The following is a 21,978-nucleotide window of genomic DNA, read 5'->3' on the forward strand; positions in this document are numbered from 1 at the left end:
CATCTAGAATTATCTCAGTAAAATTTCAATTTAAAAAAAATCCCTTACTTTACAACATAAAGAACATCAGTTCTCCCAATTTTTCTAAATTTTTAAAATCTAAACCTCCTAGAGGAGGCATTCGATTGTCCCCTGCACCCAGGAAGCAAGGCCAGATTGTTTTAGTTCCCACAACTTCTAAAGAAACGTTAATTCGGACACCCTATTTTATATAATCTGCGGAGATTCTATTCTGGGTCAGTTATTATGGACTTGCATTTATAAAGTGCCTTTGAACACTAAACCATTCCTATGGCTAGATATACAGAACTAAAGGCAGTCAACAGTAGAGAGAATGTATATACAATCTGTAAGGAAAAAGAAAGTTAAAGAACTGTCCTCTTAAGAAAAAAAAATGTATAGTAAAGCTACAACATAAGATTTTGTAAGTCAGTATAAGGAGATTAAGTCTAAGATGGATATTAATTCATATAAACACTGACTCACTTCTTTAATGCACAAAATGGGCTAGACAGACAAGATGAGCACCGTCTCCATCACAGTCCAATGGAGGAGAGTGTAGCAGTATGGGGCCGGTGAAGACACAGTTCTTATTCCCTCCCCGTGAGGTTACATGAGCCAAGAGTCACGGTCTGAACCCTGACTTTTCAGGCATGTTCTTCTGACACTGAGATCTCAGTCATGGAAACCCTCCTTTCGGCATTTCATCATTTCTCTAAGTTATCTCCTTCCCGGAAAAAAATGAGGCCCAGTGAACCAACACCTTACCCCAGAGGCTTCCAATCCAGTCCATCTTCTCAGCACACACATTGTTTAACGGCTCCAGCTTGGCAACCTCGGCCTGATGCTGTGCGAACGCGAGCTGACCGACACCAAAAGGGTGCAGTGAGTGGCTGCGGACATGAAGGTTATGTCTACACATCCAAAACCCTGACTTCAAAACGTGCCTTCACCAGACACCAGACTGTTCACAGTTCTTTTAACAGGAAAAAATACATTTTTTAATGGCAGCTCTTTTCCACTCATGGCAAAGCAGTTTTAAAGCAAGGAGTGAGAATAAAGAACTACGGTTACAAAGTACTTCTTTGTTAAGTACTTTTTTTTTTAAAAGATTTTATTCATTTATTTGACAGACCACAAGCAGGCAGAGAGGCAGGCAGAGAGAGAGAGGACGAGGCAGGCTCCCCACTGAGCCGAGAGCCCGATGTGGTACTCAATCCCAGGACCCCGAGATCATGACCCAAGCCAAAAGCAGAGGCTTAACCCATTGAGCCACCCAGGTGCCCTGTTAAGTACTTTTGATGAGAAATGCAAACCTTTGTACTTTTTATAAAAAAGATTTAGTGTAAATCTAATTCATACCACACCCAAAAATATAGTTATATATATTAAATGACTACTTCTCATTTTCTTTCATAATTCATGATAAAATGGAGTTTTGTTCTGGGTGGTTTTCAGCACAAGCGGCCTAGATAAAAAGATAACATTTTTTATATATCCAAGCCCTGGGGGAAACTGCCAAGATAACAATATTCAACCAAAGTTTTTTTCCTTTAATTTGAAAATAATTAGTTCTAGAAGCTATAGAACTTAGAGCAAAAGATTAAGGATTGATTTAATCAGATAACTTCATCAAAAATATTTTGCTACTTGACTCATTCTGCCAGACAGATCTAAAATTGTCCTTCAGGGCGCCTGGGTGGCTCATTGGGTTAAAGCCTCTGCCTTCAGCTCAGGTCATGATCTCAGGGTCCTGGGATCAAGGCCCACATCGGGCTTTCTGCTCAGCAGGGAGCCTGCTTCCTCCTCTCTCTGCCTGCCTCTCTGCCTACTTGTGATCTCTGTCAAATAAATAAATAAAAATCTTTAAAAAAATAAATAAATAAAATAAAATTGTCTTTCAACGCGATTTCAACAGAACAGTAGTGCTTCATTTGACTCCATATTCACCATGACCCCAATTTTGAAAGAATTAAAATTTTGGAAAAAGACCAGAAATACCTGAAATTACTGAGGGCAATTATCTCTAGGTGACAAATTATATTTAACTTTTAAAAAACAAATTTCTGGGGTGCCTGGGTGGCTCAGTCAGTTAAGTATCTGCCTTTGGCTCAGGTCATGATCCTGGAGTCCTGGGATTTAAGCCCCACATTGGATTTCCTTTGCTCAGTGTGGAGTCTGCTCAAGGATTCTCTCTCCCTCTGCCCCACCTCCTGCTCACACTTGCTAATTAATTCTCAGTTTAAAAAAAAAAAATCAAGGGGCACCTAGGTGGCTCAGTCATTAAGTGTCTGCCTTCAACTCAGGTCATGATCCCAGGGTCCTGGGATTGAGCCCTATGTTGAGCTCCCCACTCTGTGGAACCCTGCTTCTCCCTCTCCCACTCCCCCTTCTTGTGTTCCCTCTCTCGCAGTCAAATAAATAAAATAAAATAAAATAAATACAAATCTTCAATATTTTTTTAATAAAAATTTTTTTTAAAAAATCAAACTTCTCTGTATAACTTTTTATTTATTCTAAATTGTCTACCATCAACATACCACTTTCATATTCAGAAAATAACCTAGCTTTTAAAAAATAACATTTTGATATCCTTTCTGGCAAAGAATAAAAGGACATACTCTATACTACCTACACAAAATTCTTAAAAATGCATCTACCTAGCTCTATTCCAATTTAGCCACCCAGATGCCACCCGTCAGAAACTGGGTTACGAATCAGGCCTGCCCCAAACCGGTCAGGAACCCAGAACACCAGAGACAGGAGAGCAGCTGCCAGCACCCCCACCCCCCGCCCCATCTCCAATCACTGCGGACACTTTAAGTCAGGCACTGCAGTCTTCTGTTATTATGAAGTAACAGTGAAAAACATGAAAATGCTCCACCTATTTGATACCTTATATAAATACATCCAATTCCATCCCAAACTGACGAGGAAACTGATGAATAACACACGTCTCAGCTGGGTGTACCAATGTACATACGTCCACAGCTCGGTAGCTACTAATCCCACAATACAGAGCAGACACAGAAGCACCTCGAAAACAGAAAGAAGCAGAGAACAGGGTTACTGCTAAGCCACCCTCCCAGCTGAAAAATGATAATCATCAGCAAAAACAAAGAACTGGCCTCAAATATGCAACATCATCTGTGCCACACTCGGCCACAGAGGTGGCAACAGACAAGTGTCTTCATCCGGGTTCTTAACGTGATTACAGCAGAGGGGCTTCTTTTTTATTTAAATTCAATTAACATACAGTGTATTATTAGTTTCAGAGGTAGAGGTCAGTGATTCATCAGTTGCACAGAACACCCAGTGCTCATTTCATCACATGTCCTCCTTAATGCCCATCCCCCCCTTCTCCCCTCCAGCAACCCTGCCTGTTTCCTGGTTAAGAGTCTCTTATGTGGTTTGCCTCCCTCTCTGATTATGTTTTTTATTTTTTTCCTCTCTTCCCCTATGATCCTGTCTTTTGTATCTTAAATTCCACATATCAGCGAGATCATATGATAATTGTCTTTCTGACTGGCTTGTTATTTCACTTAACAAAACACCTTCTAGTTCCAGCCACATCATTGCAAATGGCAAGACTTCTTTTTTTTGATGACTGAATAATATTCCATTATATATACCACATCTTCTTTATCCATTCTTCAGCTGATGACATCTGGACTCTTTCCACAGTTTGGTTACTGTGGACACTGCTGCTATAGACATTAGGGTGCAGGTGCCCCTTCGGATCACTACATTTGTATCTTTGGAGTAAATACCCAGTAGTTTGCTGGGTCATAGGGTAGCTCTATTTTTCAATTTCTTGAGGAACCTCCACACTGTTTCCCAGAGTGGCTGCACCAGCTTGCATTACCACCAACAGTGTAAGAGAGTTCTATGGTGGAGTTTTTAAAGCATTTTTTTAAATGAGCTGTTACTTATGTCCCCCTTGTCCCATCTTACCATCAACACATTATATGGATCCACTCCAAAGGAGTCTTCAAATCGCCACTTCCATGTTTCAAAATCATGAAGCTTAAAATTAATTAAAATATCACTTAGTGCATCATCCAAGGCTCCTGGTTTCCAATCCTCTCCACTGAGAAACTTCTGTATTTCTAACAAGGTTTGTCTTTTTAGAATAATCTCAGCATCATAATGCATATCATCTTGGTTTTCTTCAGGCTGTATTTCCCCCAAAAAACAGAAAAGAGAAACACTTCAAGACAAAAGCCGATTTGGAACTAAATACATTTGTGGTTTGTATTTCACTTGTATAAAATAGGAGTAATATTATCCACCTATTTGTCTCACATAATGACGAGAGATCATACATGTGAAAACCATTTCAAAAATTATAAAACTCTATGCAAATAAGATACTTTGCATTTTACCAAAATACAGTTGATTCTTACTATTGGCAACAGTTTGTTCTAGGACGTCACCTCGGACACTAGTTAACGAATACCTGAGCTATGGCTCCTACAGGAAATACAGGGTTGTGTTTCTACCAAGACATTTTCATCAGCCAGTCAATACACAACCCTTTTATGTGTTTCTACTTAAAGATACCTTATTTAATACTTTTGATTAACCCTGAATGCAGAGCAAACAACACCGTAACTCCTGCCCAAAAAAAAAGCTTATCTAACAGGAGTATTTTCCCTGGTAGGCACATCCTAGCCTTCTCACAGCTCAGAGACACTAGACCACACTACTCCTGGTAGTTAAGCATCCAAATAACATCAACAAAAGTGTGAAATATGAAGCACTAAATAAACCATAAAGAAGTACTTGTTTACAGTCTGAGAGCTGAAAACAGAAGACAGAACAAAGCCTTGCTCAGCCTCAGCTAGGACTGGGCACACCAGACATCGCATATGCTTTGCTGCTTTGTGTGTGTCCGAGAGGCGCACAAATGCTCTGCAAGTACTGACTCTGAGATTACAAAAGGTTAGCAAGTACGTAAATTCACAAATACGGAATCCACAAATAATGAGCATCAACTGCTTATTTTGATTCATTTACGACTTTCCATTTGCTAACTTTATTTTCAAGTACCCTAAAATACAATAACACAAATTTTTTTTAAAAAGGATCTCAAAAAGGGGCACCTGGGTGGCTCAGTAAGTTAAGGCCTCTGCCTTTGGCTTGGGTCATGGTCCCAGGGTCCTGGGATCCAGCCCCGCATCGGGCTCTCTGCTCAGCAGGGAGCCTGCTTCCTCCCCTCTCTCTCTCTCTGCCTGCCTCTCTCCTCTCTGCCTACTTCTGATCTCTGTCAAGTAAATAAATAGAATCTTAAAAAAAAAAAAAAAAAAAAAAAAACTCAGAAAGCAGGCAAATAAACTGGAGTTTCCATGAACAAACATGATATTTATAACTATCTTTATTAACGTGAGTTCAGGTTAGCAATATCACTATGAACATTTTACATTCATTAACTGTTAAGCAAAATGTTTCTCTTTCACAAGAGTAAATACAGATACTTATATAAAAGCAAATATAAAGTCAGGAAAAAAAGTGTCATGTAACAACACAAGTCATCACTAACGTGAAAAAGCAGTCATCCATTACTAGATCTAAAAAACCTTGAACTAAAAAAAGCAAAACAAAAAAACCTTGAGCTCCATGCCGATTACCTCCGTCATAGGACTTTTCAGGCTCGATCTGTATCCTCACCCCACACACACTGATAAGACTTGACTACAAGGATGCATGTATGAGAACATCTGCTTTTCCACTTCAAAAACAAGATGGGATTATTAAATATTTATCTAACATTCCTTCCCCTTAAGTTTTCTTGATGTTTGGACTCCTCGGAGTGAAAACAAGAACTCTAAAAAAAATGGAATCTTAACATTAATTATGGACAATACGCACATGATATGCAATTCTATGAAGGAGCCCTTGCCACAGTAAAAAGCTTCCAGGTGGGTGGAGGACCTACTTAAAAACACTGTTCTTTTCTCAGCATAGAACGATCTTTTATCATATGAACAAGAAAGTGTGCAAGTGGTTAGCATAGAATTTCCTTGCCAACTCACAAAAGTATTAAATTTCCAACTGTTTAGTAAAAATCAAACAACAAATTTAAGGTACCTCCCCACATCTGCAATTAATAATTAAAATATCTACCACAGTAATTAATATTCCACCAACACTCACAAGTCCAAGCTTTCTGGCTTCAATCAAAATCTTATGTAAGTATCTCCTAAAAACAGGATTGCTTTGACTTTCATAGTCTTCCTTCTTCTTCTTCTCACACTCATCGATCTGTAATTACAGAATAAATTCAACATTAGACAGCATCCAAGTTTCACATAAGGGGTTTCACCTAAGGGTCAAGTTTCTAGCCTAGCGGCCCCATCAATATCAAAGTAAGGATATCACTTTCATATCCGTTATCACTTATATGAAAATACAGAACTTCCTACCTTCTGTGGGTTCTCTTTGCAAAGGGCAAGTAGGTAACAAATGAGGAACATATGTCCAGCACTTAGCCCCAAATGGCAGTTCTTCTGATGACTTTCAGCAATTTTTTTTAAAAGACTGATCTATTTGAGAGGGGGAGAGAGAGTGAGCACACGCACAAGCAGGAGGGGCAAAGGGAGTGAGAGAGACCATATCAAGCACACTCTGCTCTGAGAGCGGAGCCAGATGTGGGCTTGGATCTCCCAACTCTGAGATCGTGCCCTGAACTGAAATGAAGAGTTGGAAGCTTAACCAACTGAGCCACCCAGGCGCCCCTCACTTTCAGCAATTTTAAAGCTGAAGATCATGAAGCAAGGGGCAGAGATGCAGATGAGAAGATTATCTGGGACAATCTGCCTCTTCCCAATCCCAAAGCAATGATTCAGTGAGCAAAGGAATAAAAGGAAGAAGAAAGGGAAGGAAGAAAGAAAAAACAGAGATAGAGAAACATAAAAGATGAAGCCAGAAGATGAAATGAAGGGCACATCAAGGAGTTTCCTGAACGTGTGTATTACTTTTGGTCTTTTACTAATTTTTCCTGTCAACGACTGAGCACGCCCAACTCTACAGGCCACACTTCAGGAAGGCAGAAACACGGCTTCTCCAGAGTATCTGAGCATGGCAACCCTCCGCACATAATTCATCCTTCAGATTTCCTCTGAACTGAGTTCTACAAACACCACAGTGGTCAAGTCACTGAGTGAGGGCAGTTCATATCTTAGATGCAAATTACCTTAGAACTGCCTTGGAACCTGTGATAACCAACTTTTATTTTCTAACTGAGTGTGAACCACAAGTTGAGTTAGCATTTGAAATAGGCTTCAGATGATGAACATGACAACAAGTCACACACAGACTTAGGAGAGAAGGACCCTTGAAAAGTCACATGGCAGTTTCCTCCACATGCAGGCAAGGTTTACAAACCTTTTCAGATTTCTCTTTAAGAGAATTTCTGAGAGAGAAAGTACAAGCAGGAGGTGGGGGGTGGGCAAAAGGAGAGGTGAATCTTTTTTTTTTTTTTTTTTAAGATTTTATTTATTTATTTGTCAGAGAGAGAGAGAGCGAGAGCGAGCACAGGCAGACAGAGTGGAAGGCAGAGTAAGAGGGAGAAGCAGGCTCCCTGCGGAGCAAGGAGCCCAATGTGGGACTCGATCCCAGGACGCTGGGATCATGACCTGAGCCGAAGGCAGCTGCTTAACCAACTGAGCCACCCAGGCGTCCCAGGAGAGGTGAATCTTAAACAGGCTCCACACTCAGCACGGAGCCCCTCATGGGGCTCAATCTCACCACCCTGAGGATCATGACCTGAGCTGGAATCAAGAGTCAAATGTTTAACCAACTGAGCTACCCAGGATAGCTCAGTTAAGAGAATGTTTTGTGTGGGATTTTTTTTCTTTTTTTTTTTTTTTTTTTAGATTTTATTTATTTATTTGAGTGAGAGAGAGCCAGCATGAGAGGGGAGAAGGTCAGAGGGAGAAGCAGACTCCCCATGGAGCTGGGAGCCCAATGCAGGACTCGATCCCAGGACTCCAGGATCATGACCTGAGCCAAAGGCAGTCGCCCAATCAACTGAGCCACCTAGGCACCCATTGTTTGTTTGTTTGTTTTCTTTTTTTTTTTTTTTTTTAAAGATTTTATTTATTTATTTGACAGACAGAGATCACAAGTAGGCAGAGAGGCAGAGAGAGAGAGAGAGGGCAGCAGGCTCCCTGCAGAGCAGAGAGCCCGATGCGGGGCTCGATCCCAGGACCCTGAGATCACGACCCGAGCCGAAGGCAGCGGCTTAACCCACTGAACCACCCAGGCGCCCCTGTTTGTTTTCTTTTAAGACTTATTTATTTTGTGGGTGGGCAGAGGAAGAGGGAGTCTCAAGCAGACTCCATATTGAGCATGGAGCCTGACACGGGGCTAGATCTCACGACCCTGAAATCACAACCTGAGTGGAAATCAATTAACTGCATCACCCAGGCGCCATGAGAATGTTTTATAAAACAAGGACTCGAGACTCCATTTTATCAATCATATTTTTACATGCTAAGCCCAAGATGCAAAGAATGGAGTGGAAAAGTTCTGTATTTCCTAGTGTGCAGCCAAACAAGCTCATCAAGCTCATGATACTACAAAACACAGTTAAACTGAGGCAAAATTTATCAAATGAGACAGCATTCACACCCAATAAGAACCACAGCAGCACTGACAGATCTGGAATTGAGATCTCTGTATCTCTGCTCACATGTTCTCCCAGTCTCTCACGCTGGAAACCTCCCTCCTCCACTCTATCCCTCTTCTCTCCTCCCTCAGCTACCCAAATTTACCTATTCCACCTTGGAGAAATCTAACATTTTCCTCTTCAACACCTGTCACGGCCTCAGTTGGAACACTGGGCATTGCTGGACCTCTGCTACCCTCTCCTTCAGCGACCCCCTTCCACTGGGCCACCAGCTGATGGCCTCCATAGCCAAGAGGCCAGTTCCCACTCCACAGCATATATTCAAACCCCTTAAAAATCTTGTTTTAAAATTTCCTTTCTCATAAACTCCATTTCAGCCACACAAATAAAAATATTGGATAAATGAAGGAATAGCTACCAGATTCTAAATTATAATAATCCCTTATATTTGCAAGAGTAATTCTTACATTTCATGGGTTGCCTTTGTCATGAGTCTATTGTGACCCAGCACTGTGAAAGGTGACAGAAAATCAAAAACAAATAGAACATATTCCTTGTCCCTGGGGCACCTGGCTGGCTCAGTCGGTTAAACGTCTGTCTTTGGCTCAGGTCATGATCCAGGGTCCTGGGATCGAGCCCCTGTCAGGCTCCCTGCTCAGTGGGAAGCCTGCTTCTCCCTCTTCTCCCTGCTCATGCTCTCTTCTCACTATTTCTCTCTCTCTCAAATAAATAAAATCTTTAAAAATATATAAATATATCCCTTGTCCCAAGAAATGTTCAGTATGGTAAAGAAGTAATTATAACATGGTGAGATAAATGTTATTACAGGAAAATAAGAGTACTTAAAAACAAACAAACAAAAAAAGGCAAGGCCAGAGTAATGAAAAAGAAGACAAAGCTAGAGTAACTAAAGAAAAAATTATACATAAATTGTGCAGTACATACATAGAAACACATACAATGTTAGGAAAGACACGAAACAGAGCAATATACTGTAAGCATAAAATTCATGAATTAAAAAAAGTTCAAACCTTATGAGTTAAAGAATCAAGTTTGCTATGACATTCCAACAATTCATCACCATGTGACAAGTCGGGACTGACTTCTTTTTTCTCTGATACACCATATTTTACCTAAAGCAAAAGAGAGATTTTATTTCTTCATAGTTCAGTTATGAAAATAACCTAAAGTTAATGAAAACTAAATTTTGACTTCATCATCTTATGACTTTGTCATATTCTTCATCTGTGTTGAACAGCCCAAAAAAGTCTCAAATTTACTAGCTAAGAACTAAAATCAAGTTAGTTGGCAGCTTGGCAGGCTTTACATTCATATTCAACACAGAAATAAGCAGGTGGGGCTGAAATCATCTTGGACTAAGACCCAGGGAGATAGTCTACATGGCTGCTAGTCATTGATACATGACTCTTGACTCTGGAAGCTCTGTGAGTAACAGAAGTAGACTATTTCCATGACAGGACCAATAAGATCTTACACACACGCATTTTTTTTTTAATACCTGAGATTTTCTCATTGTTCCCGAAGCAGCATCATAGTTAAGCATGTCTGTGGGGTCAATCCAGTCATCGTCATGAGCATAACCAGTTATTAGCCACAGACACTCACAAAGGAGCAGAGAATACAGCATCCTGCATGAAAGCTAAAAAAAATTTTAATAGACATAATGAAATATAATTATTTTTAGAAGAAATGGTCTTGTAATAAAAACTATCTACTTCCTTCTAGTGCTAAGATAAAGTTTTCTTTCTGAATAATAACTGAAATAAAAATACTCAGTAAAATGGTATTCACATTTCAACACATACACACATATCTGCACTGAGACAAAAAGAAAATAGGAACTTTTCATATGATTCACAATTCCATTCCTTGGTTTATACCCAAGGAATGAAAACACATATCCACACAAAAACTTTGTGCTAATGTTTACAACCAACATTATTCACAACAGCCAAAAAGCAGAAATGATTCAAATGTCTCTCAATGGACAGGTAACTAAACTGTGGCATTTCGGCACAATGGGAGACTCCAGACATAAAAAGGGATGAAGTATTACCGCGGGCTACAACACGGACAAACCTCGAGAACACTGTGTTGTGAAAGACCACACAGTAGAGGGTCCCACCAATATGAAATGTCCAGAACAGGCAAATCTACATTGACAACGGTAGATTAGCAAGTGCTCAGTTCTGGGCTGGTAGTTAAATGGCACAGGATTTCTTTTTGAGGTGATGAACAATGATCTAAAACTGTGGTGATGTTTGCGTGTACCTGTGAATATACTAAAAACCACTGAACTGTGCTCTTTAAATGAGTAAACAGTATGTGAATCACTGCCCAGTACAACTGCTTTTTTTTTTTTTTAAAGATTTTATTTATTTGACAGAGATCACAAGTAGGCAGAGAGGCAGGCAAAGAGAGAGAGGAAGGGAAGCATGCTCCCCACTGAGCAGAAAGCCCGATGTGGGGCTCTATCCCAGGACCCTGGGATCATGACCTGAGCCAAAGGCAGAGGCTTTAACCCACTGAGCCACCTAGGCACCCAGTACAACTGCTTTAAAAAAGAAGATGTATTTAACCAAAACCTCTTCCTCTCAAATTCTTTTTTTAAACACATGGAAAATAAGAAATGTAGAAGATTAACATTCAAACAAGGTGACGGGGCACCTGGGTGGCTCAGTGGGTTAAAGCCTCTGCCTTTGGCTCAGGTCATGATCTCAGGGTCCTGGGATGGAGCCCCACGTCGGGCTCTCTGCTCAGCGGGGAGCCTGCTTCCCTTCCTCTCTCTCTATGCCTGCCTCTCTGCCTACTTGTGATCTGTCAAATGAATAAATAAAATCTTAAAAAAAAAAAAAAAAAAAAAAAAACCAAGGTGACTGAACTCCCAAACCATTCATAGAAAATAACTTGTTTCATCTAAGCCTCTGCAGAAACACTGTCAAATCATTTCAAAACTTAATACCACCTTTATTTGACACTGTCCAGGGTAGTAGCCAGAAAGCTTATGTGGATATTTAAATTTAAACTAATTAAAATTAAATAAAATAAAAAAGTTCAGTTCCTCATTCACACTATCTGCATTTCAAGTGCTCAACACCCACGTGGGGCTAGTGGCCACCACAGTAGACAGCAGACAAGGCAGCTACAGAATATTTCCATCATCACAGAAAGTTCTTTTGGACAGCCTGTCTTATACTTAATATGAGTAAAAATCTGGTAAGGGAATTCCCAAGTCAGAAAGCCCTGGGTTTAGAGTCTAGCTGTAAAAAGAAAAGGCTGTACCACACACTCCTCCTCTGTGCTCCCAGTGTGCTCTGCTTACTCTTCCAGCACAACTCACAATGAAAAGAGCAACATACTGGTCAGTATTTTTTTTTTTTTTTAAGATTTTATTTATTTTTTATTTGACAGAGAGCAAGATCACAAGTAGGCAGAGAGGTAGGCAGAGACAGAGGGGGAAGCAGGCTCCTTGCAGAGCAGAGAGCCAGACGTGGGGCTCGATCCCAGGACCCTGAGATCATGACCTGAGCTGAAGGCAGCGGCTTAATCCACTGAGCCACCCAGGCGCCCCCTACTGGTCAGTATTGATCAGGCTCTTCACTGGCACAATGGCTATCGCTCTTGGCTGAGCATTGGAAACACCTGGAGAGCTTCTAAAAATCTCAATCTTCCGGCCACATTCCAGATCAATCCAATCAGAATCTCCAAGACTGGGCTCCAGGTGCTGAGATTTTTAAAGCCCCTCAGGTGGCTCCAATACACAGCAAGGACAAAAAACCACAACGCTACGATGCGGACTTTTCCAGGGGGAAGTAACCTCTTACTCCCATCGGAATTCACCCCCCCTGAGGACTCTCCTTTTTGCCTGCTCCACTTCTCCATGCCCAAGACCTAGAACAGCGGCTGGTACATGAGAGGCATTCAACAAAATTTTGTTAAGCAGCAAATGCAAATGGTCAAAGCCACACAAGCAGTCACAGGGTTTTAGAGGTTCAAAGGGTGAAGCAAGCTCATCCTACTGGGGGAAACTGACATCACTTCATGGAAGAACAGGGGTGGAGATAGAGAAGCGGGGGTAAACGCGAAGAGGGCGAGATGAGGGAGGCAGAGGAGCGAAGTGAACCCTCGAAACCATAAACTCAGGATGGACGTGCTGGGGCCAGAAGATGGTTAGATGACAAGGTAGGCTTGGGCGACAAGGCCCACAGCCAACCTCATCTGCTACCAGTAGCTATAAACGCATGGGAGCCACATCTGGGGAAGAGAAAAGCAGCAGTAAGTGTACAGAATGAGGGAAAAACTGGACTTGGTAGAGTCCTACAAGGAGGCTGAAGAGCGTTCTAAAGATTAGTTCTTCAGCCCTCAACCACTGAGTGCCCGTAAGGCAACAACAAAAAGGTGTTATCACTAATTTCAAAGAAATTCAGAATGAGAACACGGTTTTGGGGAAAAGCTCAGCTTTCATTTGTTCAAAATCTACTAAACACCTACTGGATATTGGGCACTATCTTAGGTGATGGGGATACCAGGAAACTAGCCCAGGTTTTAAGAAGCTACATGGAGGGGAGGGGCACATGGGGCCCGGGAATGCGGTGGAATAATAAGTTGACAAAAAAAAATAAGTATCATTTCAAATAATGATACATCCTATGAAAAAAATAAAGCAGGATAGTGGCAGGATGGATTAGGCAATGTTGAGTATTTTAGGGAAGGCCTGAGATTAAAGATAACCAAAATTCCATCACCCATCGAGAGATGGAGTTTATTTGCCCTCCTCTGCATCTGGGCTGACCCTGTGAAATCACGGGTCATGAAAAGAGGAAAACCTGAAATAAAATAAAAACATTTAGAATTATAATTCGGGAAGCAACCCAAATTGTGGCCCACTGCAAGGAGAAAGTTAGGGGTTTTTATAAGAAAAAGGAGGAAGGGAGGGCACCTGGATGGCTCAGTGGGTTAAAGCCTCTGCCTTTGGCTCGGGTCATGATCCCAGGGTCCTGAGATTGAGCCCCACATCGGGCTCTCTGCTTGGCAGGGAGCCTGCTTCCTCCTCTCTCTCTCTGCCTGCCTCTCTGCCTACTTGTGATCTCTATCTGTCAAATAAATAAATAAAACCTTCGAGAGAAAAAAAAAAAAAGAAAGAAAAAGGAAGAAGTATAAGATACATCAGCTGTCTACCAAGAATTATAACTGGAAGATATTACAATTTATAATTCATTGTTTTCTAGGTATGTTAGTTGCTAGGGAAGTCCCTTTTTCAGAGTGTCCAATTTTTGTTAAAAAAATACAGACACATCACCAAGGTGCTCAGTCATATGCTCTTGCCCAGTTCAAACAGAATGCAATTCCTGTTCCATAAACGTGATAAAGTTTCTGTCACAATCTTCTTGAGAGTAAAGGTTTTACATCGGTTCACAATATTTAGCCAAAATATTGTGGTAGAAATGATGTTGTTTTGGTTCTAGGTGTGGCTTGGCCTACATGAGGTTTAGCTGCTTCTACCTCACTTTTGAACACCTGCTTTTTTATCTCTGCTGCCATGCCGTGAAAAGGCCTGGCTACATGGAGAGGCCATGTGCAGAGGGCACACTTAGCTTACAGCTGGCAGCCAACACCAATGCCAGCCATGTGAATGAACCATCATGGTGGTCCCAGTCCAATCCCATGGTTGGACAGACTTAGGACCCAGCCAAAATGACGTGGAATAAAAGAACTATGCCGATGAGTCCAGTCAAGGCCCATAAGCCCACAGAATCAAGAAAAATAATAAAATCGTTGTTTAAAGCCTCTAAACTTTGAGGTGGTTTGTCACACAGCTGCAGATGACCACAACATTTAAGCAGACAAGTAAGCAGCAGCTACCTTAGGAAGACTTGGCAAAAGAACATCCAGAGTGCAGATGCAGCAAGCATAAAGATCAGAGCGGGAAGAAAATCTGAAGCATTCAAAGAACAGCAGGAAGGTCAAGATGACGTAGTAACTCCATGCTCAAAGCACTCCCAGGGCTCCTACACCAGGTCAAAATGAAGTAACAGGGGCCAGGTGTACCCTCCTGCCTGAACAACCAAAATCTCTGCACAAAGTCTACGAAACAAGTTTTCAAGACACTGAACACCAGGCAAACAAGCATAATGGTCTTTGAAAAATGGGAAACAAACACAGACAGCCTTTCCATTGCCCTAGGTTACTGCCTTAATAGTTTCTAGGCCACTGCATAGGAAGAGAAACCTCAGGCAGAGCCCAGAAAGCCACTGTGAAAACAACTGAGATTCTGGGGGGACTGAGGCAAGAGAAAGGTGCCAAAAGACATCCAGACAAATGAAGACAGTTTCTTCAAATACCCTAGGAATTTCCTGAGTGACAGCAGTGTCTACTGCAATGAGGTGACATTGATGTGACTTTGCTGGACCCCAAAAAAGCTTCAAGTGGCGGATGGTCATCAGAAAGACCAGGCACGTGATTAGAGTGTTGGAACTTTCTTGTAACTTTCAACTATCCAACCTCAGGGGAAGGAAGGAAAGAGGTCACTAAGTTCAATCATGCAGCCAATGATTTAATCAGTCATGCCCACATACTGAAACCCCAATAAAAACTCTGGACACTGAGACTCAGAGGAGCTGACTGTTGACACACGGATGTGCCAGAAAAGTGACATGCCTGGATTATATGAAGAGAGGACACAGAAACTCCACATCCTCCCCCACAGACTTTGTCCTGTGTGTCTCTTCATTTGGTTGATCTCAATCTATATTCTTTCCAATAAAATTGTTCAGGGAGTTCTTCCAGTAAGTCATTCTAGTGAATTATCCAACCTGACAGGGTTGTGGGATCCCCATAATTTATAGCAGTAGGTCACAAGTGCAGGTGGCCCCTAAGATGTATGTCTGTCATGGAGGCAGTCTTGTATAGGACTGTGTCCTTAACTTGTGAGGGTCTGTACTACCTTGGGTACACAATGTCAGAACTGAACTGTAGGACATCCAGTCTGCATCGCAGAACTGGTCTGAGAACAGTGCCCCTTGAGCCTTTAGCAAGGCACAGATCAGTGCACACAATGCAGGAAACTACCTCAGGCCTGAAAAAGAACCCCTTAAAGGATTCAATCAAAAATAAACAGGAGTAAAAAATAATAAATTAGGACACAAACTTGTAATAGAGAAGATAAAAACCAAAAGTTAATTCTTTGAAATGACTAAAAAAATTGATAAACACATAGTAAAATTAAGAAGAAAAAGAGAAGGCCCCCAAAATTAAGAGTGAAACAGGATAAATTATTCATGACTAAAACACTTAACAAACCAGGAATAAAGAAAAACTTGCCAGATAGAATACTACAGGCAAACACTATACCTGATGGTAAAAAGTGAAATCTTTCCCTCTGAGATCAAGAATGAGGTGAGGGAAAAAGCTCTGGAAGGTTTCTGGGATACCGACAGTGTTCTATTTCTTAATCTAGAAGGTAGACACAAAGATGTGTCCTTTTTAATAATTTGCTAAGATGAACATTTATATTTTATACACTTTTCTGTATATATATTTCACATTTTACAAAAGGGTTTTTTTTTTTAAATGGGAAAGACTAATTGAGATATTGTTATGGTCTGAAGTGTATTCCTCCAGAATCCACATGTTGAAGTCCTAAACTCCAGTTCCCCAGCATATGACTGTACTTTGAGACAGTGTCTCTAAAGAGGTAATTAAGTTATAATGAGGTCATCAGCATGGGCCCTAATCCAATATGACTGCTGTCCTTATAAGAAGAAATTAGGACACAGGACAGAGAAAAGACGGTGTGAGAAGGCAGATGGTGTGAGAAAGGAGAAGGCAGCCATCTACAAGCTGAGAGAGGCCTCAGAAGAAACCAACTCTGCTGACACTTTCATCTTGGATTTCCAGACTCCAGAATCTTTTCCCTCCAGAATCTTAAACAACAAAAATAAATTTCTGTTGTTTAAGACATCAGTCTATGGCATTTTGTTATGGCAGCCATAGCAAACTTACAGATTTCTTCAGACATAAAAAGACTAAGAAAGTCTCCATCCCATAGACTCTTGACATATTAAAGAAGTTTAAACTCAACAAGAAAAGGTGTGAATAAAAGATACAATGATGAGCAAAGGAACTGGTTAAGTATATTGATAAATGAAGTCAACTACTGACAGTAAAAAAAAAAAAAAAACCCAAACCTCAGAACCTTTATTGTTTAAAAATGTAAAACCAGATAAATAACCCAGAAAACAACTGGAAAGCTGGCAGAACAGACTCTCCACAGCCTGACATAGGCAAGAGGCAACAGTGAAGCAGACCCACCCCCTCCCACTGCTTTTGGTAAGATGCCATCAAAGCAGTGCCAAAGGCTGACAGCGTGCAAGCAGCCCAGACAAGGGCCAGCACTTCTCCAAAGTGAATCCTGCTCCAGGGAGGGGAAAATAACCACACACACCAGTCTGACTGCGACCCCAGTTGGTCTGGGGGCAAGCAGCTGGTTTAACTGCAGGCCCCACCCACCAACAAAAGCTTCTCAGGGCACAATGCAGGGAAAGCACCCTGCAGTTTGGTGCTACTTTATCTCTGGCAAACACCTGGTCCTACTCAACTCAACTCCAAGGCAGCCCTGGACCAGTCCACTAACAACACAGGCACCAGACTCTACCCACAACAGGCAAAGAGCCATCACAGACTGGACTGAAGGGAAACACAGCTTTGCCATGATGGCAGGACACCCCTGTAGCAACACACATAAGAGACACCCCTGAAGCACTATTTTCTGGTGAAAGGAGACAATGCACTGCAGGACCTCTTCTTCATAATGCCACTACTTCAAATGCAGGAGACATAGCTAACTCTCCCAACACAAAGAAACGGACACAGTAATAGATAAAATGAAGAGACAGAGGAGTACGTCTCAAATGAATGAGCAGAACAAAATCACACCAAAAGGTCTATGTCCAGTAGAGATAAGAAATACATCTGACAGAGAATTTAAAGTAATGCTCATAATGATACTCACTGAACTTGAGAAAAGAGTGCAGGACCCTCCACCAAGAGATAGGGTATGTAAAAAAGAACCAATTAGAGCTACTGGACTCACTAAGTGGAAATAAAAGTAGACCACCTGGAATAAATACCAAACAAGAGGAAGTAGAAGGACAGACCAGCAATCTGAAGGACAGAGTAATAGGAAGTAATCAAGCTGAGCAGATGAGAGGGGAAAAAAACACACAAAATGAGAACAGACCCAGGGAACTTAGCAACACTGTCAAGCCTAACAGTTGCATGATAGGGATTCCAGAAGGTGAAGAGCAAGAAAAGAGGGCAGAAGATTTGTCTGAAGAAATAATAACTAAAAACTTCCTGAATCTGGGGAAGGAAGGAGAAATCCAGACCCAGAAGGCACAGAGAGTCCCCAACAAAACCAACCTAAAGAGTTCTGCACCAAGACACAAAGAAAATAAGATGGCCAAAAGCAGTGATAAAGAGAGAATTTTAAAAAGCAGCAAGAGAAAGGAAAGCAGTGACATACAAGGGAAACCCCAGATGGCTATCGGTGGGTTTTTCACCAGAAACTCTGCACATCAGAAGGGAGCAGCATGACAAATTCCAACTGCTAAAAGGAAAAAATCTACAGCTAAGAATACTCTATTTAGGGAGGCTTTCATTTAGAATAGAAGAGACACAGTTTCCCAGAAAACAAAAGTTAAAAGCAAAACTAGCCATGTCCTTGTCAAATATACCATTAGCCTGTGGGTCCCAAATTCACAGTCCAACCGCCCTCCTGCCCAAGTCAGCATGTATGGCCTGTCACCTGCTCAATGCCAAGTCAACATGCCTTAAGCTCAGACTGCCAAGGGCTCAAACTGGCACTCTTCCCCTCAAATTCTAGACCCTATGCTCAAGTTTGTGCATAAAAGTTGGCATAATTGTAACAGCAGAATGAAGCAACCCAAACAGTGATACTAATTCTGTGGAATATATAATGGATAAAAGGAGTGTGCTAGGCTGAGAATATCTCCAACAAGCACATCAAAGAATAATACATACAGCATGATTCTGGTTACTAAAAGAAATAAACCAGGGAAAAATAAAACAAGATGAAATCAGAGAGCAAGACAAACCATAAGAGACTCTTAAGCATAGGAAACAAACTGAGGGTTGCTGGAGGGGAGGAGGGTGTTCGGGGGTTGGGAAAGAGAATTGGATGATGGGGATGTGGGAATGGGGTAACTGAGTGACAAGCATTAAGGGGACACTTGATGGAATGAGCTCTGGGTGTTCTATGCAACTGATGAATCACTCAACTCTACCTCTGAAACTAGTAATACTCTATATGTTAATTAATTGAATTTAAGTTAAAAAAAAAAAAAAAGGAACCCCCCCGCCAAAAGTAAAACCAAAATACTAAGCAGTAATAACGGTGGGAAAAGTATCCTAGGATCCCTGTTGAGCTCTAGAGAGTGAAATACTGGATGACTGAATATTGGGGGGGAGGGGGTGTTCAACTAAGGAATAAAGCCTTGAGAAGACTGAAACCCAAGAGAAGGCAGTTAAGACTAATGAGAGCAGAACAAAAGGTAAAAAATGCAGTGTATAGAAACCAAGAGGTGCTTCATTTGAAAGAGGCATTAGTCAACAACAGTTTAGAGAAGCTGAAAAAAATTAAGTCTGGTGCAGGAGAAAGCCACTGGATAGCTTAGTCCATTGACAGGGAGAAGCCTAATTTTAAGCAGTGAAGAACTAAGTTGGTAAAGGGAGTCTCTGAACTGAGCAGAAGCTTGGAGAAGATGGCAGCATATGAAATCAAGGCTACAGAAAAGGCTTTCCAGAGGCAACAAGGTTTTACATTCCGTCAAAACAGAAATGAATAAGGAGGGTTGGAAAGAAAGGTTCTAAAGCAAAAAGAAGAGAAGCTGTCAAAGTTCACCTTACCACCAGTATCAAGAAGATGGTGAAATGTTCCACTGGAAAGCCAGGAGTGTCACTGTGTGTCAGGTAAGTTGCCACGTGGGAATGGAGATCACGGAAAACAGTTCCCTAGGGAGCATTATACAAAAGGAGATGAATCAAAAACTTTTCAAGCAAGGGGCGCCTGAGTGGCTCAATGGGTTAAGCCTCTGCCTTCAATTCAGGTCGTGATCCCAGGGTTCTGGGATCAAGCCCCACATCAGGCTCTCTGCTCAGCAGGGAGCCTGCTTCCTCCTCTCTCTGCCTGCCTCTCTGCCTACTTGTGATCTCTGTCTGTCAAATAAATAAATAAAATCTTTAAAAAAAAAAAAACTTTTCAAGCAGCTGAGTTTTGACTATGACTTTCACAGTCATGTTATTAGGCTCACTACTTTTTCCAATAATGATCAGCAGAAGCAAAACTTATCCAGGACTAGGAGCTGAAGAAATGATGGAAGATCAGGAGGTGAGGCAGAAGTGGAACAGCTTCAAATTCAAGTCTCCTGACAAAATCCCTTGGTCACTGATTAAAGGCTGGAACTCCTTGAGAATTCTTACAGCTGATCTCATACTTCCTCCAGATAAAACTGCATCTAAACCTGCCAGGGATCTTGTTAAAAAACAGCTTCTGATTAAGTACGACGTGGGCCTGAGATTCTGCATTTCTAACAGCTACTGGTGATGGCAGAGATGTTGGCCCACAGACAACATTCTGAAAGTGTTTAGGAAAAGTAACCATCCCGCATTGGTTAGGATAAGGAGGGCATCTGTGACTCTACTACTTGGCAGTTAGTAATAAGATCTCTCCTCTAGTTCTTACTTTTTAATCACCTTTCTCATCTGCTTCAGGCTTTGACACTAATATCAAAAATAGGGGGGTGGGAGGGATAGGGTGGCTAGGTGATGGACACTGGGGAGGGTATGTGCTATGGTGAGTGCCGTGAATTGTGTAAGGCTGATGAATCACAGAACCTGTACCCCTGAAACAAATAATACATTATATGTTAGTTATATATATGTGTGTGTGCGTGTGTATACACACACACACACACACACACATTAGTGTTTGATTACTATGTGCCAAACACTGTTACATACATTCATTCATTTAATTCTCCAAAAACTCTTGGCAGTAGTACAGTTATCTTCATTTTACAGATTAGGAAAACAAGTATATTGAGTGGAGAGCTACCAAGAAAGATCTCCAAGCAAACTCTCAGCTGAGTGGAAACAGGCACAGAGAAATTATCTGATTTCGATGAATTACACGTGAATGAGAAAGACTAACGAGTCAAATTCTATATTAACCCAGAAGTTGCATGGCACAACAACCAGGAGTTCCCAATTTCGTCCGTTTCCGTGTTGAGTAGTTTGCGGGAGCCGGAGCTCTGACACTGGAGAATGGGCACCTCTAACAATTTCCCAGATGAGGACGATGACGCTAAACTGGGGATCACACGTTCATGGGCACTGCCACGGAGAAAATACTTCTTGTTTTTCACCACCCACTCATAAATCTGAATCTCTAACTTTTTACATTCATATAAGATTTGGAGTTTAAAAAAAACATTCACTCCAGCCAACCGAGCTATTCCGCTGACGCCGTTTGCTCAAATTCTGCGTAAAGTTTTCCGAAATAACCAAAGCCCACACAATTCAGCGTTCGCTCGGGTCTGGCTTTGCACTTGCTTGTCCCTCTCCCCAGGCCGCTCTGTGAACCGTGTAACGCGACAGCAGCCCAGCTGCCCCCGAAGATAAGGCGGCCAGTCGCCCGCTCAGGCTGGCACCCGCAGCGCCGCTAAGTGCCCCCGCAGCTCCCCCGAGAGCGCGGCCCCCGCCCCGGGCAGCGCCCCCGGGCTCCCCGGCGCCCGCGCCGCCATCCGCCCAACCCGCCGGGGCCGAACCCGCAACGCGCCCGCCACAGAGACACCCGACCGCGCTGACTCACGGATCGGTACTCCGCCTCCGTCTGGGAAAGACAGACACCTAACCCGCCGACTGGGAAAGATGGCGAGCGCCTGCAGGGACCGCCGAGCGCGGGGCGTCTCGCGCGTCCTCATCGACTCGCTCGGCGTGCAGCTGGGCGTCCTTCCCGGGCCCGCGACGGACTGGCCCGCCGAGGGGGCGGGGCCGGACTCTGCGGTCTTGCTTTAGGCCAGGGCTGAAATCTTACCTGGAAGCCAAGTATTGTACAGAGCCAAGTATGTACAAATCTTAGTATTGATTTATTTTGTAGATCCTAATGTGTAACCTTTGCATCAGTTATTTAAAGTAGGGTATAGGAGCGCCCGGGTGGCTCAGTGGGTTAAGCCTCTGCCTTCGGCTCAGGTCATGATCTCAGAGTCTTGGGATCGAGCCCCGCGTCGGGCTCTCTGCTCAGCAGG

The 21,978-nt window shown here is 42.2% G+C and overlaps 1 protein-coding gene across 4 annotated transcripts in view; it reads right to left on the reverse strand.

The window, feature by feature from the left end:
* Positions 1-21,679, reverse strand: part of CLCC1 (chloride channel CLIC like 1) — a 29,072-nt gene extending 7,393 nt beyond the window's left edge. For 3 of the 4 annotated variants that reach the window (XM_059138424.1, XM_059138425.1, XM_059138423.1), the window contains exons 1-8: positions 21,543-21,679; positions 19,580-19,684; positions 10,152-10,292; positions 9,664-9,765; positions 6,157-6,264; positions 3,955-4,176; positions 2,896-3,036; positions 769-862 (exon numbers count right to left, since the gene is read on the reverse strand). In XM_059138424.1, the coding sequence (XP_058994407.1) occupies positions 769-862; positions 2,896-3,036; positions 3,955-4,176; positions 6,157-6,264; positions 9,664-9,765; positions 10,152-10,280 (796 nt within the window). In that variant the 5' untranslated portion in view covers positions 10,281-10,292; positions 19,580-19,684; positions 21,543-21,679. The remainder of the gene's footprint in view (positions 1-768; positions 863-2,895; positions 3,037-3,954; positions 4,177-6,156; positions 6,265-9,663; positions 9,766-10,151; positions 10,293-19,579; positions 19,685-21,542) is intronic. The other variant, XM_059138426.1, reaches the window with a different exon arrangement.
* Positions 21,680-21,978: the final 299 nt, after the last annotated feature.

This window comes from Mustela lutreola, chromosome 10 (assembly GCF_030435805.1).
Source record: "Mustela lutreola isolate mMusLut2 chromosome 10, mMusLut2.pri, whole genome shotgun sequence".
Classification (NCBI taxonomy): domain Eukaryota; kingdom Metazoa; phylum Chordata; class Mammalia; order Carnivora; family Mustelidae; genus Mustela; species Mustela lutreola.